The 15,153-nt window shown below is 50.2% G+C and overlaps 1 protein-coding gene across 1 annotated transcript; it reads right to left on the bottom strand.

Moving 5' to 3' along the window:
* Window positions 1-10,336: 10,336 nt before the first annotated feature.
* FOXA1 (forkhead box A1) lies at window positions 10,337-14,779 on the bottom strand. Its single transcript, XM_055309231.1, has 2 exons — window positions 14,220-14,779; window positions 10,337-11,828 (listed from the first exon to the last, which is right to left on the bottom strand). The coding sequence occupies exons 1-2, from the start codon at window positions 14,289-14,291 to the stop codon at window positions 10,479-10,481; spliced, it is 1,422 nt and encodes a 473-aa protein (XP_055165206.1). The 5' UTR covers window positions 14,292-14,779; the 3' UTR covers window positions 10,337-10,478.
* Between the last annotated feature and the right edge of the window lie 374 nt (window positions 14,780-15,153).

Here is a 15,153-nt window from a genome sequence, read left to right as displayed (position 1 = left end):
GGTACTAAAGGAGGTAATTGTGTATAAGATTGACTAAATAGTTAGAGAGGCAGGCATTCAGGTATCTGAAATAGGTTTTAGACCTAATAAAGATGTACCCCCTGGATGCCTGGGTGGCTCAGTGGTTGAGTGTCTGCCTTTGGCTCAGGGAGTGATTCCGGAGTCCTGGGATCGAGTCCCACATCAGGCTTCCTGCATGGAGTCTGCCTATGTCTCTGCCTCTGTGTGTGTGTGTCTTTCATGAATAAATAAATAAGGTATTTTTTAAATGTTTCCTCAAAGAGACATTTTACCTAAATATTAGAGAAAATATTCCATTGGCAAAATATTTTGTGTTGTAGATATAGTGCTTCTCCACTATGCTGATAAGAAATGGGAGTCCTTTGATTCTTGACATTTAAATCTATTCTGGACCTGGCCTGGGAAAACTCTGAGGGGAATAATCTTGCAGGCTAGTGGACTAGAAAACATAATAAACCAGCCTTTTCCATCACCATATTCTATGGCTCCATGACTCCGTGAATCTCAAGGCTAAGTGTACTTGGGGTTGCACTTTAGATAACATAGAATTCTCATTCTACTGAAATGTTTTACATTTTCCTCCCTCCTCATTTTGTTTCATAGCCAAAGACATCCACATGAAAATCATGGTATCTTTTGTTTAGTAATTCATCCATCGTATGGTGCCCTGCTTACCTGAAGTCACATAATCCTTTATGTGTGCTCTGGCACTAGACAAATTGTTTATGTGATAAACCACAGGACTACCCTGTAGTTTCTGTGATCTGGTGGATATGTGTCAAAATTAGTGCTTTTTGGTGGTTGTTTTGAACATATCGTTGTTCACAGAATGTTTCTTAGACTGTATCTGGAATGTAGTTACTCTGAAGTACTCAAAATATCATAAAAATTAATTCCGAGGTATCTCGACCTACATAGAACTTCCTCTGGACGTACGTGTCATGTTAAATTCTTATTCCAGTTGTTAATCTGTAAAACCTAAACCACTGCCTTCTTTACTCTGTATAAATGCCTTTCTCTCTCTCCAATATTTCTAAGCATGTGAGGGAAGCACATATATCTACCACATATGGAATAGCATGCCACAAGGAAGGACAAAGACTAAACCTCCAACTGATGTTGCAAAAGGGATTTTATAAAAGGTGACTAAAATTACATAACACTGGAAATGTACTGGTCACCAAAATTCAAATCTATTCTTTAATAGGTTAATAAAAAGTGGGGTAAGGTTCCAGAAGAGAAGGCACTCATTCTTTGATAACTTGTAATGAGTGTTTGGAGCTTAATAACTCATCTAAAGAATAGCATTACCCATGAACTTCTTCATTAGAGTCTCCGAATATCTGCAAGGTAAATGTTTTACATCCTTTTTGGTGTAAAGAAGAAGATTTCACAAAAGTAAATATATGTTTTACCATGAATTATATTCAGGATGCTTTTCTACAAGACAAAAGGAAAAGGAAAGAAGAAAGAACTGAAGACTTCTCTTTAATCTTACCTATCACACTGGATTTTTTTCTCCTCTCCATCCCCCAAGTGCCTAAAAACTGGAGTGGTTAGAGTTCTAGGGGCTAAATTTGTAAAGGTTACTCCACTTAATGATGAAGGGAATTAAGTAAATTCCTGTGTTTCTTGATGAGAATAATGCCTAGCCGAAAATCTTAAATCTGAAATGCTTTTCTTGGTTTACCCAAATCAACAGATCACTTTATTGTTTTCATGCATTGGGGACAGTTTTGTAGATGGCAAGATCTCATAAAATCAGATATTTAATTGTATATGTACACTCTATATATGTATTAGAGCCAGCACGTGTATATATAGGTTGTGTGTGTATGTGTGTGTCTAATTCTCTGAAGAAAAAGGTGAAGAATCGATCACTTGAAGATTGGGATAGTCACGACTAATTGGCAAGAAGCCACCAATCTTAATCCACAGTTCCTACCTTAGCAGAATCCATAAGCGTTGTTGGGTGGGGGGTACTTTAAATTCTATTATTTTTTATCTGACTGAAATAAAGCTACAATACCTACCTTCTTCAGTAATGGGGGAGGGGAACAAAAGGGCTGTGTAGGAAGTATACCCAGTAATGAAATGAATGAAAAACCTGTATTTTAGACATTGAGCTATAGAGGTCATCTTGGATCATGATTCTTAGGGATTTCCCGCTGTCTCTCTCTGTCACTGTCTCTCTCCGTCTCTGTCACACACACACACACACACACACACACACACACACACACACACACTGGGTTAAGGCACGTGATCCTGCCTGTTTTAGTTTCTTTTTTCACCTCCGTTTACTCAGGAGAGCAGAGAAGCAAGGGCTAGAGGTGGCTGAAAGGGCAAGGATGGCAGTGGAACCCGGGAGGAGGCTCCGACGACCAGGTCGCGGCTCGGGACAGTGTCCACCCCGCTGGGAGCGAAGTGGGTGCCCCGCACTCCCGACACGGACCCTGCGCCCGCATGCGGGACGTGCTGCCCCTGGCATCGCGGCCCAGGCAGGCTCCCGGAGCGCCGCTGGGCGATCCGTGCGGGTGGCTGGCCTGAAAGCACGTGGGGAGAGCCTGCGCAGAGAGGACTCCAGAACCGGGGCGGTTTAAAGGCCCCGTTTATCCGGGCTCGGTTGCGCGTGAGGCTGGCTCCGCGAACCGAGGGCACCGGGGCTGGGCGGCGCGCCCGGGATGCGGGGAGCCCTTCGCGCTCAGCCTTTCTGGGCCGCGCGCCCCGGGGCCGGGGGCGGCTCCGCAGCCCGAGTCCGGGAGGGAGGGGGGTGAACACGCGGCCCTCGGGGCGGCCCTCGGGGAACGATTGCAAAGGGAGACACGAAAAATAAATCAAACCAGAGAGCCGCCCCGCCCCCTCCCGGCGCTGTGTCGGCGGGCGGCGCCACCGGTCCGGCAGCGCCGGGGCGGGCCCCCCGCGCCCCCCGCGCCCCCCGCGCCCCCCGCGCCCCCGCGCCCCCGCGCCCAGGGGGAGCCGCAGCCCGGGCCGGCCGCCGGGACCGCGCCTCGGAGCGGGTCCCAGGAGCGCGCCTCGCCCTCTCGCCCCGCCCGGCCGGGCCCCTCGGGCGCGATAGAGCCCTGCTTTGCTCTTTTCGTTGGCCAAGCACAATTGTGTTATTGGAGATAATGAATTCAATCCCCATCAAAGGGCATTAGACTCGCCCGGGCCCTGGACTTGCTGATGCCTTTTTTTTTTTTTTTTTTTTTTTAACTAGGAATGAAAGGCTGTGGAGGAAAAAAAAAAAAAATTCTCTGGGGGAGCCTTTCCCCTGATCGCCGCTTTTGAAGTGAAGGGGCCCGGCCATTGTTGTTCACCTCGCGGCCCATACGGCTGAAGAAAGCCTGGGCTTTTGATGGGCTGAGAACCGCCTCGGCAATGAGCACCACGTCGGGCCGCGCGGCCTGCGGGCAGCATATGTCTCGGGGCGCCCGGGCCGCGTCTGGCGCGCGGGGAGGGGGCTGCGCCGCGCGATGGGCGGGCGGCGGGGACGCGATGCACGGCCCGCACCCGGCAGCCGCGTCCCCCGGGGCCCCAAGTTCTCGGCTCCTCGCGCCCACTTCGTGGCGCCACGCAGGGGTTCCGTCATCTGTGGTTAATCAGTTAAGACCTCTGGGAGGCCAGCCCTTTGGAGGTGAGGCTGGGGAAGGCAGGAGTCTCGGGAGCGCAGCGAGCCAGGGTGCAGGGCTTTATGTGCAAACCATTGGAACCGAGCGAGCAAGGTGGCTGGCTTAGGACAGCTCGAGGAGTCCGTCCCACACGCCCTAAAGAGTTTTCGCCTGTGACTCGACACCGCGCAGCGCGACCGGGCTCCAGGCGGGGGTAAGGGGACAAGGGGAGGGTAGGCCGTCACCCGCTAGGCCAGCAGGGCACTTTGTCCAGCGTGCGCGCGTCCTGCCTCGCAGGTCTGAACCCAGGACAGAACATCAGCGTCAGATCACCTTTTCCAAAAACTTGTTGCGTGCACTTAATTAAGTTTACTTTTCGTGCCCTCAGCGTGAACTTTTCCCACCTCCATTCGCATCCCACGACGCCCCCCCCCCCGCCCCCCCGGCCTCCCTCCTCTGAAGTCTTTGGCCCAAGGGTCAGCAACTAGAGCTGTTTAGTTCCCTTCCTAGTATCCAACTGCCGCCCCCCCACCACCAAAGGATCCGGGTTATCCGCTCCATTAATATATTAGCCAGGCATAACAAAAGGACGCGCGTGTCGGCAGAAGGCAATGTGACCCCAGGGAGAGGTGAGGAAACCTGGCCGGTGCCCTGCACCGCAGCACGGCTCATTGCAGTTCGAGCTGGTGAATCGGCCTCCACCTTAGGCAAAAGCGGTGAAAGACGCGGTGGGAGTTGGCGCTGTGGGCCCAGCAGATGCTGACTTAAGCGTTTGTAGCTGGGCTATGGGACTGAAAAAGCTCAAGGCTCCCAGGTGGGACCCAGAGCTAGGGGGGAACGTTCCAAAAATGCACCAGTCACCTGAATTGTGCAAAGAAAATCAGATTTCTAGGCAGGAGTGTAGCACTAGATAGGAGTCTCCTCCCTCCCTCGTGCATAATGGGTCCTTAAAATTAAATATATAAATGAAACAAACCACCACAAAACCCTTACATTCTTCTCATTAAATTGCTTATGTTTTAAAAGTAATAGTTCTTCGGTGTGAGAAAAAGAAAAAAAAACTGACCTGGGACATGATTAGACAAGCAGAGGAGTAAATAAAATTTCATGGGAGAGAGGGGGAAAAAAGAGATTTCCAACTGAATGCATTGTTCCCTGTTTCCAAGCTGTGCTGGGGGGTGGGGGGGAGTGTATTTCCAGTTTGTTTTTCTGGGTTTCAGGGATTTTTCTTTAAAAGCCCCTGATGTAATCTTCAGGAAAAGAAGTAGAAAGTCAACCCAGGGAAAGCTCACACTTAGAACTCTGAGTCAGGCCTGCCCTAGTGAGGATCATTCTGAACTTGATCTTGATATGACTCGACTTGCATCCCACCTGAATTCCAAGGTCCTCAAGCAGGTGTTCCATTTAAGCCCTTTCTTTCCAGATTTTGGGGGAGAACATTCTGCTTCTATACTCTACATTGAGTAGAACATAGAGAACACCAAAATATCATGAAGTGGTATCTAGATGGAGGGATGCTTCTCACTTTCTGGGGCTATGGGGGTGGGGGGGTATGCTCCATGAGCTTTGCTCTTACACTGTGTAGTCACTGCTGACCTAACTAGAGAAATGAGGAAGTTAGAAAAAAGAAAGGTAGCAAGTGAGGATTTCCCCCCTGTCAGATTTAAAAAAAAAAAAATGTTTATAGTAGGAAAGTGCAAGCCTTTTACAAGTTAAAGTTGAAATGGATGGGTATTTTCCAGTTCCATATTGCTTGCTAGAATGATGACCGCAGGTGGCAGTGGGAAGGTGAGGGCTACAGTCTGAGCTGTCCAAAGTTCAATGAACCAAAGCTAGATTGGGAGCTAAAAGAGAAACACCAATGAAACCATAATGGTCTTAAACATAACTATTTGGAAGAAGGGTTAAAAAAAAAGGAACATTTAAAGCAATCTGTTATTAAATGTTATTTGGCTACTTCAAATAGGATCAGTGGTAGAAAAAAAAACTTGCAAAAACGGCTGCTTTAAAAACAAAAACAAAAACCCTTCTATCTCCCCAAATAGATTCTATTTCTAAATGGGAAGGTTGTAAAATCTTCCAAGTTGTTTCATTTTATTACATTCTTATGCTCGTGAATTTCTATTGACGTTGATGATTCTGTTTGAGAAAATCTTATTTCTAAATTTCAGCATAATTTGATGACCTAATTCAGCCCAAGATAGCTCACAAATAATCAACTTTTTGCACATAATTATCTTGAACTAAATAGACATTAACTCCACTTAGTTGCAAAACACATTTTACTACAATCCAAATAAGCAATTAAGATCTAATTTTTGAAAATAAAATATTTTTACAAATTTATTAAATAATTTAAGTAATTTTATCTTTTCAATGAGGGTTTCCTCTTGACATATTGAGGTATCACATTAAAATACATTATAGCTAAATGTTCCGCAATATTACCGCTAAATCAACAGAAAACCAATTGATCTCGAGGAAAGGTTAATTAATTTGGGCTACTGGTCTCCTACTTTGGTCTGCATTGAAAGGAATTTGTATTGATCACAGAAATTTTTTGCAAAGAAACTTAATAAGCATTTTTGTGCAACTGAGATCAATTTTTTAAAGTGTTAAAACAACAAGATTTTCTCCATTTTATCACTCCAGGAATTCTTTTCTGCTGTGCTCATTCGAATCTGTTAGACTCCTGAGAAAAGTCATATTTTTTTATACTTTCAGTGAAATCAGTCGAGTGCTCTAGGCTTCAGAAAATGAAAAAAAAAAGAAAGAAAATGAAAACAGAAGTTAAGAACTTTCGTAGGATTTTGTTTGTTTAATCCCTCTTCCATTAATAATTCTCACCAGCTTATTCTGCTATAAAGAGTTCACGAAGGGACAATGGGAATTACATTTTCTCTGTGACGTAAACACTGTAACAGCCATCCTGGAGGAAACAGGCCGGGCTGCCTTCCACTTGGGAACACTTCTAAGTTGTGTCGCTTCTGGTGAGCTTTCCCCCTCCCTGCGTTTAGTCGTCTTCTCTTTTTATCAATGTAAAAAATGTGTCAAGCCTGGAACAAGGTGAAAGTTAACATTTGACGTTCTCTGCCCCAGGACTGTATTCGCTCCCAAAACATTTTTCTTTCTTTTTTCCCCCCTACCAGTGCTCGGTGGCGGCGTGGTCGCTGGATCCGAGAGCCTCGGCAGCTCCGCACTAGGGTCTGCAGGAAGGTTTCGTCTCCCCCCCTCCCCCTCCCCCTCCGGGGACCCCGCCCCCATCTCGAGGGAAATTCCTAAATAGAGCAAGCCCCGTGCACCGCGGCCGAGCGGCCCGCATCCCCTCTCCGCCCTCCTCCGCCCGCTGAGCGTCCGAGGTGAAAAACTAAAATTCTTCGTCGACCCGGGGGGCGGGAAGGCTGCGCGCTCCCTGAGGGTCGTCCCGGCGGCCGTTTCCCTCCTGGCCGGGGGCGCGGCGCCCCAGCTCCGGGCGCCCCCGCGTTTGCGCGGCCGGTTTCCGAGGAAGGGATTACGCAGCGGGAGCCGCCGCCGCGGTACAGCGACGCCCGGCCTTTGTTGACTTTTGGGTCTCGGGAGCCACGGAAGATTTATTCGCTAGGGGGGAAGATGCCCAAACAATAAAGAACTAACTGCACCTGCCACCCCCAAGATGACCGCGGTCCTCCTCTGTCCCCCTGTTCCCGGCACCCGCCGGCCCGGGCCCCCCTCGGCGCGCATCCTAAGGCGCGGGGCGCAGGTCCCCGGGGCGCGGCGAACGCGCGCAAGGTGCTCGGAGGCTTCGCTGCCCACAGGCGGCGGGAAAGCGCGTGGGAAGCCCCAGCTCCGCGCGTCCCCACCGCTCCGGCTGCCCAGGCAGGCTTCCAGGGCGGCCTCCGCCAGCAGCCCGCGGCGCCTCGCCCCCCACCAGCCCAGAAAAAGTCTCTGCCAAGGGAGAGAGGGAGAGAGAGAGAGACCTGGGGCCGGTTTCAGCCTGGTGGGTGAGGGCAAGACTTGGATGTTGCTAATATGTTAGAGACGGAGGGACCGTCTCTAACACCGAGGGGGACGCGCGAAGAGTCAGACGAGCTAGATTCGGGGAGGCTGGTAAAATGCCTCGGCCCCAACTCACGACCTTAGTGACATTTGGAATTCGAATTTGCCAACATTTGTTTGCCCGCTATACAAACATAAATAACTTTTGAGTTTGAAAGTGTTTCCCTCTCTTTGGGACTTTAATGTCCTTCCAAAGGGCCTCCAAATTAGATTTTTAAATTATTCAAACCAGTCATTTCCCTCTCCTCCTTTCATTAGCTGAAGTGCGGGGGGAGGGATGGGATTTCTGGATTTTTCTCAAGTGCTACATGCCACCCCTTCTCTCATCTGGGGAGGCAATTACGCGATAATTAAGGGACTCACACAGCTCTTTTTATCTTGTCCGCAGTGTGGAGTGGGGCGATCAAAGTAAAGACTGTCCAAGTTCAAGCCCTGGCGAGGATGGAGTTCATACACAAGGGCTCAGGCAGGCTGGCCTCTGCTTGGGCTGGTGTTGTTATTGTTGATGTCAATCCGAACAAGACTTACAAAGAAATAGGTGGACTGGAAAGTGAGCCTACTATCAAAGGAGATTAATGATTTTGTGATCTCAAGCAACTGTAGGGGTGTGAAGTTGCATTTAAAAGCTTCTTAGAAGGCAAACAAATCATCAGCTTTAAGTTCTCAGGAATTATATTTTTAGAAACAGTATTTTTAAAAGTGGCTTCACAAAATACAAAACAGCAGCTACCCCGAAATGTCCTGGTGGCACAAAGCTTCCCCTGCAGGAGTGATTTAACTCGACTCTCCCTGGCCCCCTCCAAAGCTACCGTGATGGTTAAGTTTTGTTTCTCTTTTAGTGAAAAAAAAAAAAAAAAGAGTTCAGGATTCTCTATTGCAGACAACTTAATTTTATCAGCCACATCTGATATTTTATTCTCACCAGAAAACTTCTCAGATAAAGGAAAATTATACATTGGGGAAGGAGGAAATGTAGTTATATTAATGAATTTGATTTCATTGTGGACAGACTCAAAGGAAACAGAGAGGGCTTAAGCTCATGTCAAAAGTTAAACATTACTGGGAATAAATAATCTTTAAAAACCTCAATTCTTGGGATATTAAATCAATTTATATACGCACTGTTATTGAATTTCTTTGACTTTTTTACTATCTTCACACTCATATAATAAACATAATACAATTTTGTTTTAGGTCATCTTCCTTTTTGTCATTTATATTCAGTATTGGACTTTGGAAAATACCATATTCAGAATACTTACTTTGGATTTAATTGAGGAAAATAACAGAAATACTTTTTTGTTAACATTTGATTTATTTAAAGTCCTTAACTGCAAATGATCAAGAACATATTCCACGGCTTAAAATTTATCATTTTCGTTATTTAAATCAAAATATTTTAATTACAATCACATTGATAAAATTAACATTTTTAATTTGTAATTTTAACCATCATTTAAAGCAATTTCAACTATAAAGAAAAAGAAGGAATAAACCATGCAATAAATTAACATTGAGAAAGCAAAAAAGAATAATGAAACCCGTCTGGCTATACTAACACCATGTCCAACTGTGAAAAGTGCATTAACACTGAATGAAACAAGCACACGATGGCAATAATTAAAATGGCCACAATCAGTTAGATTTTGGAATCTTGGACCAAATTTTGAAATACCGCTCCCTATAACTTATCTCTCCTCCAACATTGTAATATTCCCTTTTTCCTGGAAAAAAATATTATTTAAATGGTATAGATACATAGAAGCTAATTTTATACATGTTATTATGACCTCAAAATGACATGACAATGGCACTCTGCAAAGCAAGGAGCAGAGTTATTGAGGATGGCAATTCTTGAGGAATTGATTCTCAGGGCTATACTTGGGTGGAGAGGACAAGGGAGGAGGGTGTCTTTGTAACTTCTTGGTCAGGCAACTCTTGAAAATGTAGCATGTGTATCACCTACCTATTACTTCTATATGTTATGCAAATATACGGAGGATGTCTACAGATTTGAGCATGTGCATAAATGAGTTGGTACATAATATATATGTGTTTCATTTTAAGACATCTGCTATTTGAATGTATCAGAAATGTAAGCTGAACAACAAATGGCTCTGATGTTTATAGTTTGTTTTGCTGCATAAGAGCAGTATTGTCCTTCAAATATTTTTTAATAGCCCCTAGCGTCTACTTGTTTCTTCACCCTTTCAGTTCTTATGGTTAAGAGTATTGCCATAGACCTGTAAACTTGTGGAGGGTCAGGCGAGGAGGGGGTGGGGTGGGGGTGGGGAAGCACAAACAAATATTTTACAAGTTTGACCGTCTTTCTTTCTTTTTTTTTTCTTTTTTTAAATAAACCCTGCCCAGACTAGAATGTGTCTGGAGGAGAAAGAGGGAAGAAAGGGAGAGGAATAAGGATAGTAGAAGGATTTTATATATACATTTGTGGATTGTTAAACTTTGCAGGGAAAAATTTTGTTGGTTTGGGATTGGTTTTCTTTGTAATAATATACACAAGGCATTTTGAATACAATAACAAAGTAACAGTCCTTTGCACTGGGGAAAAGATTGTGCACACACACACACACACACAAAATGAAATAAAAACAGTTGGGATTTTCTTATGCTGTTGTCAGCTTGGTATGTGTGGTTTTGTTTGTTGTTGATTTCTCTCTCTCTCTCTCTCTCTCTCTCTCGCTCTCTCTCTCTCTCGCTCTCTCTCCCGCTCTCGCTCTCGCTCTCTCTCGCTCTCTCTGTCTCTCTTGCTACCAGCATGGCCATGCCAGACAGACCCCCAGTCCCACGGAGCTAGGAAGTGTTTAAGACGGGTCTGGAATACACACCTTGGTAGTAGGCCGGCTCCAGGGCTGAGGGCTCGATGGGGCTCCTGGTGGCCACCGAGGCGCTGCCGAGGGGCAGGCTGGCGGGCAACGCAGCGCCGTAGGGCGAGTACTGTAGTGCCTGCTCATAGGCCTTGAAGTCCAGCTTGTGCTGCTGCTCCGAGGAGGACATGAGGTTGTTGATGGAGAAGGGGTGGTTGAAAGAGTAATGGGGGTCCCCTTTCAGGTGCAGCTGGGACTCGTGGGGTGCCAGGCCATGCGCCGGGTGGGAGGGGGGCACGGACACCAGTGCCCCGGGCCCGGAGCTGATCGGGGGCGCCGCCGAGGAGGGTGGAGTCTTCAACTCCGAGGCGCCCCCTGTCGCCGTGGCCCCGCCGTGGTCCAGAGTCTGGGGGCTGGCGGCGGGCCCGGGGCCCGGCGCGCCCTCTAGCTGGCCCGCCTTGCCGTGCACGCCGCGGTGGAGGGGCGAGTTGGCGCTGGGGTTGGCGGCGCTCGAGGGGTCCTTGCGGCTCTCGGGGCCGCCCTTGGCTCCGCCGCCGCCGCCGCCGCCGCCCCCGCTTCCGCCCCCGGCCCCCGGCTGCTTCTCGCACTTGAAGCGCTTCTGGCGGCGCAAGTAACAGCCGTTCTCAAACATGTTGCCGGAGTCCGGGTGCAGCGTCCAGTAGGAGCCCTTGCCCGGCTTGTCCGGCGAGCGCGCCACTTTGACGAAGCAGTCGTTGAAGGAGAGCGAGTGCCGAATGGAGTTCTGCCAGCGTTGCTGATTCTGCCGGTAATAGGGGAAGAGGTCCATGATCCACTGGTAGATCTCGCTCAGCGTGAGCATCTTGCTGGGCGCCTGCTGGATGGCCATGGTGATGAGCGAGATGTACGAGTAGGGCGGCTTGGCGTGCGGGTAGCTGCGCTTGAAAGTCTTGGCGTCGCCGCCGCCGCCCGCCCGGCTGCGGCCCAGGTTGGACGGCGCGTACCCCATGGGGCTCATGCACGGGTTCATGGCAGCCGCGTAGGGGCCCAGGCCGTTCATGGAGGCCGCGGGCTGCGCGCCCATGGCGCCCATGCCGCCGGGGCTCAGCGCCGTGCCCATGGCCGTCACGCCCGCCGCCGTCATGCTGTTCATGGAGCCCGCGGAGCCGCCCGGCATGCCCGCCACGGCGCCCGGACTCAGGCCGGCGCCCAGGCCCGGGTTTGCGTAGGACATGTTGAAGGAAGCCGGCGTCATGTTGCCGCTGGTGGTCATGGTGTTCATGGTCATGTAGGTGTTCATGGAGTTCATAGAGCCCAGGCCCGAGTTCATGTTGCTGACCGGGACGGAGGAGTAGGCCTGCGGCGGAGACAGCGAGCGGAGAGGCCCCGAAGGGCGGGGTTAGTAGTGGCAGCGGGCGGCCCGCGGCCGGGGGCAAACCCGGGGCCGGGCCCCAGCAGTGCTGCGAAGCACGGGGCCCCCCACCCGGGGCAAACCGTCAGGCGCCCTCCCCAGAACCAGCGGAGCAATGGCCTGCGCAGCGGGGGGAAAATCTTATCGCGGCAGGCATGAAAGACGAGCGCTCACTGAAAATATGTCCCCAGGAAGATGTGTAATCGCCTTACATGCCAGGCCCAGGGGCTGACTTGTAGGGCCCCTCCGACGCCTTCTGCATCCACGCCGGTTGGGATCCCAGTCTCCACCCCTGACGGGCCTCAGCAAAGCCCTTTTGTTAAAAGGAGTTAAACTCCGAAAATACAATCATTCCCTGACTCCGCTTATTCACCCCCACCGTAACGGGTGCGTTGGGTTGGGCGGGACAGGCCCCCCCCCCGCCCCCGGGGGTGGGCCATGGAACACCAGCGCTGCGCCTGTTTCGCCTACGCCGGCTAGGCCCGGCTGACCACACAGTAGCCTCGGCCGTGCGGGGAGGCTGCTACATACAACTAATCTCCCTGATAGAACTAATCATTCATGGCCATATGACCATCCATTTTTCAGCATCTGGCTTTACCGCCTTAGCAGGTTTCCCCAAATGGTGACTTTTCGCTATTAATACGTTTAGGAGGCCTGTTTTCCATCTACTTGTGGCGACTGTACTATTAAACGGGAAAGAAACTCAGAAGTTAAATAAGTTTTGGGAAAAGATTAAAAAGAGAACTACAAGAGGAGAAGGGGAAAGGAGCAGTGCATAAGAATATCCATGCACCACGCTTGACTTTCACATGACTTTACATGTACATCTCTTTAAGCCATTCAAAAAGTTGCACCAATTTCCTTATCTGTTTCCAGCCCTATAGCATTTGAGAATTTTGGTGACATAATTTGTCAAAACGGCGTATTTTGCATTCCGGTACTGATACGTTGCTGTGGATTATTTCAAAGCTTGGCTTTAAAATCCCACTTTAAACATATAAAATCAAAGTCTATTTTCCCTTAACGCTATTCTATTTCCCACTTCTCAGCTTTAACCTGTAAAGAAGTTCTTTCCATAGGGAACTTCATTAACTAGCAGGCTGAGATGTCTGCGTCCGAATTAAACCCCGAAGAAGAGTTCTGAGCTCTTTTTTTTTAAATTATCAGTAGGAGAAAAACCTTATCAATAGCAATTTGGGAATGCACTATAGATGTTAAAAAAAATAGAGTCCAGAAACATGAAAACTTCTCTGATAATTTAATAAAAATAATATCCTTAAAATATTTTCAACAGCAAATACAATTTCATTTGAAAACATAAAAGGTGTATAAATTTAACTAGGCACAGGCTGCTATGGTATCCAAATAAACGTAAGGTAAGTTTGTGAGTATATAAATATACAAGTCTAAATAAATTAATTACCATAAAAAATATCTACTGATTCTATATTTTTCTGTCCATGTCTTTAAGTAATTTTTACTTTCGCTTTACTTTTTTTTTTTTTTTGGTCTTTTCCTTTCCCCAGGATTATCGAAGGCCGTTTCAATAAGCGTTTTTAATAACGGTGAACTTTTGGCGGGTGATCTCCAGCTGTTTCTAGAGAAATACTTTTAGTAGGTGGTGGTCCTGCCTGTACCTGGTTTTCCTCACAATCCCTTTGTGCACATTGTAAAATAAACCACACGAACGTGCCACCAAGGGGACAATGAAGAGAAACAGGTTCTCCGTTCGAGGTGCTGGAGGCAGAGTCAGTTCGCACCAGCGCCACCCAGCGGTTCTAGGATAGAACGAGCACACTTCTCCCCAAACCGGGCTTTTAAAGAAGTTTTATCAAATTTCGGACCGATCCATTATTAAGACGCTCAACTTAACGGCATCGCGCTTTCATCCGAAGACATCTGCGAATTCAGCCGTGGGAGGAAGAGACCGCCCTGCTGGAGAACTCTTGTCTTTTCTAGAACCAGAGTTCCCTCCAACTCTTGGCGGCGCCCGCCCGCCAACCCGCGGCACCCCGGGCCTGGTTCCGGCTCCCGCTCTCCGCAGGGAAGAGGCGAGCGCTTTCCGGAGCGGGTGCTTTCAGAGCCCCGAGTTTCCTAAAACCCCTCTGGCCGGCTCCAAACGTCGAGCGCCTGGACCCAGCCTTCCCCGCGGGGCAGCGGATCCGGCTCCGAGGCTCGGCCAAGGCCTGTCCCGGAGCGCATCGGGTGGGCGCGCAGCAACGGCACCGAGGAGGCGCCCCCGGCCCGCCAGCCGCCCACCCGGTCGGGCGCCGCCTCTCCGGGCCTCCTCCGGCTCGGGTTCCGGGAGCGTCCCGCCTGCTGCCCGCCTCTCACCTCCTGTGTGTCCGCGTAGTAGCTGTTCCAGTCGCTGCTCTCATGCCCTTCCATCTTCACAGTCCCTAACATCCTGGAGCCACCCTGCCCAAAGCAACCATCCAGCCCTGTGCGAAGCGACGGGCGGCCGCGCGGCGCAGGGCCGGGGGCGGGGAGCCGAGCCGCTGCAGTCACCCGAGCGCCCGCGCCAGCCCAACGCCACCCGGGCGAGGAGGAAGCCCGGCGCTGCGGGGCGCGGCGTGCGCGGCGGAGGCGGAGGCGGCGCGGCGGGCGGGGGCAGGCGGCGGCCGCGGAGCGCGGCGCCCGGGAGCGCCTCCGCGGGAAGTGAGCGGGCGGCCTCTGCGAGAGGAGTGCAGTTGAGCTGATGTGGATCTTACGTCGCTCGAGTGCCCACCTCCTCGTCCTCTCCCCATTTGTCCGCCGCACAAAGACGCTCGCACCTACAAAGCCCGAGGTGCACCTGCGAGGCGGCCGCCCGCCAGTCCAGCCGCCGCGCCTCCCGCCCAGCCGCGCTGCCGCCGCGCGCCCCCTGCGCCCCCTCCCGCCGCGCCCCCTCCCTCAAACCCGGCCCTCACTTTGTTTGCAAAGCAGCGTAATTGGTTTAAGCCCGGAGCCTGGGGGAAGAGGGAAATGGGATGGGAGGGGGTAACCCCCTTTGGAAAAGGAAAAAAGAAAAATAGGCGGGGCCGAGCTAGCTAACGAGGGTTCTGGATAGGAATCACGCAGCCGGAGACGCGGTGGGGGCGGTGGCGCTGGAGCCCCGGCTGGCGGAGCCGTGCCAGCTAAATGACCCCAGGGCCCCTCCCCAGGGGGACCCACCGTCTTCCGGGGGCCGCCGACTGCAGCCCCTTCCCGTGCCCCTCCTGCTCTTCTGTCGGCTTCCAGCCCCCACTGTACTCATTACAGACCCAAAGTTCAACCCCGGGAGATTGGA

This window comes from Nyctereutes procyonoides, unplaced genomic scaffold, assembly GCF_905146905.1.
Source record: "Nyctereutes procyonoides isolate TBG_1078 unplaced genomic scaffold, NYPRO_anot_genome, whole genome shotgun sequence".
Taxonomy (NCBI): Eukaryota; Metazoa; Chordata; class Mammalia; order Carnivora; family Canidae; genus Nyctereutes; species Nyctereutes procyonoides.
Note: the sequence above shows the minus strand (reverse complement) of the source record. Positions and strands in the feature narration are given on the sequence as shown.

What these genes read in the sequence shown, in the direction of transcription:
- FOXA1 (XM_055309231.1), bottom strand. Translation starts at nt 14,291, where the DNA reads ATGTTAGGGACTGTGAAGATGGAAGGGCATGAGAGCAGCGACTGGAAC. An exon ending in ACTACGCGGACACACAGGAG is followed by an intron (nt 11,829 to 14,219) that starts GTGAGAGGCGGG and finishes TCTCCGCCGCAG; the next exon opens with GCCTACTCCTCCGTCCCGGT.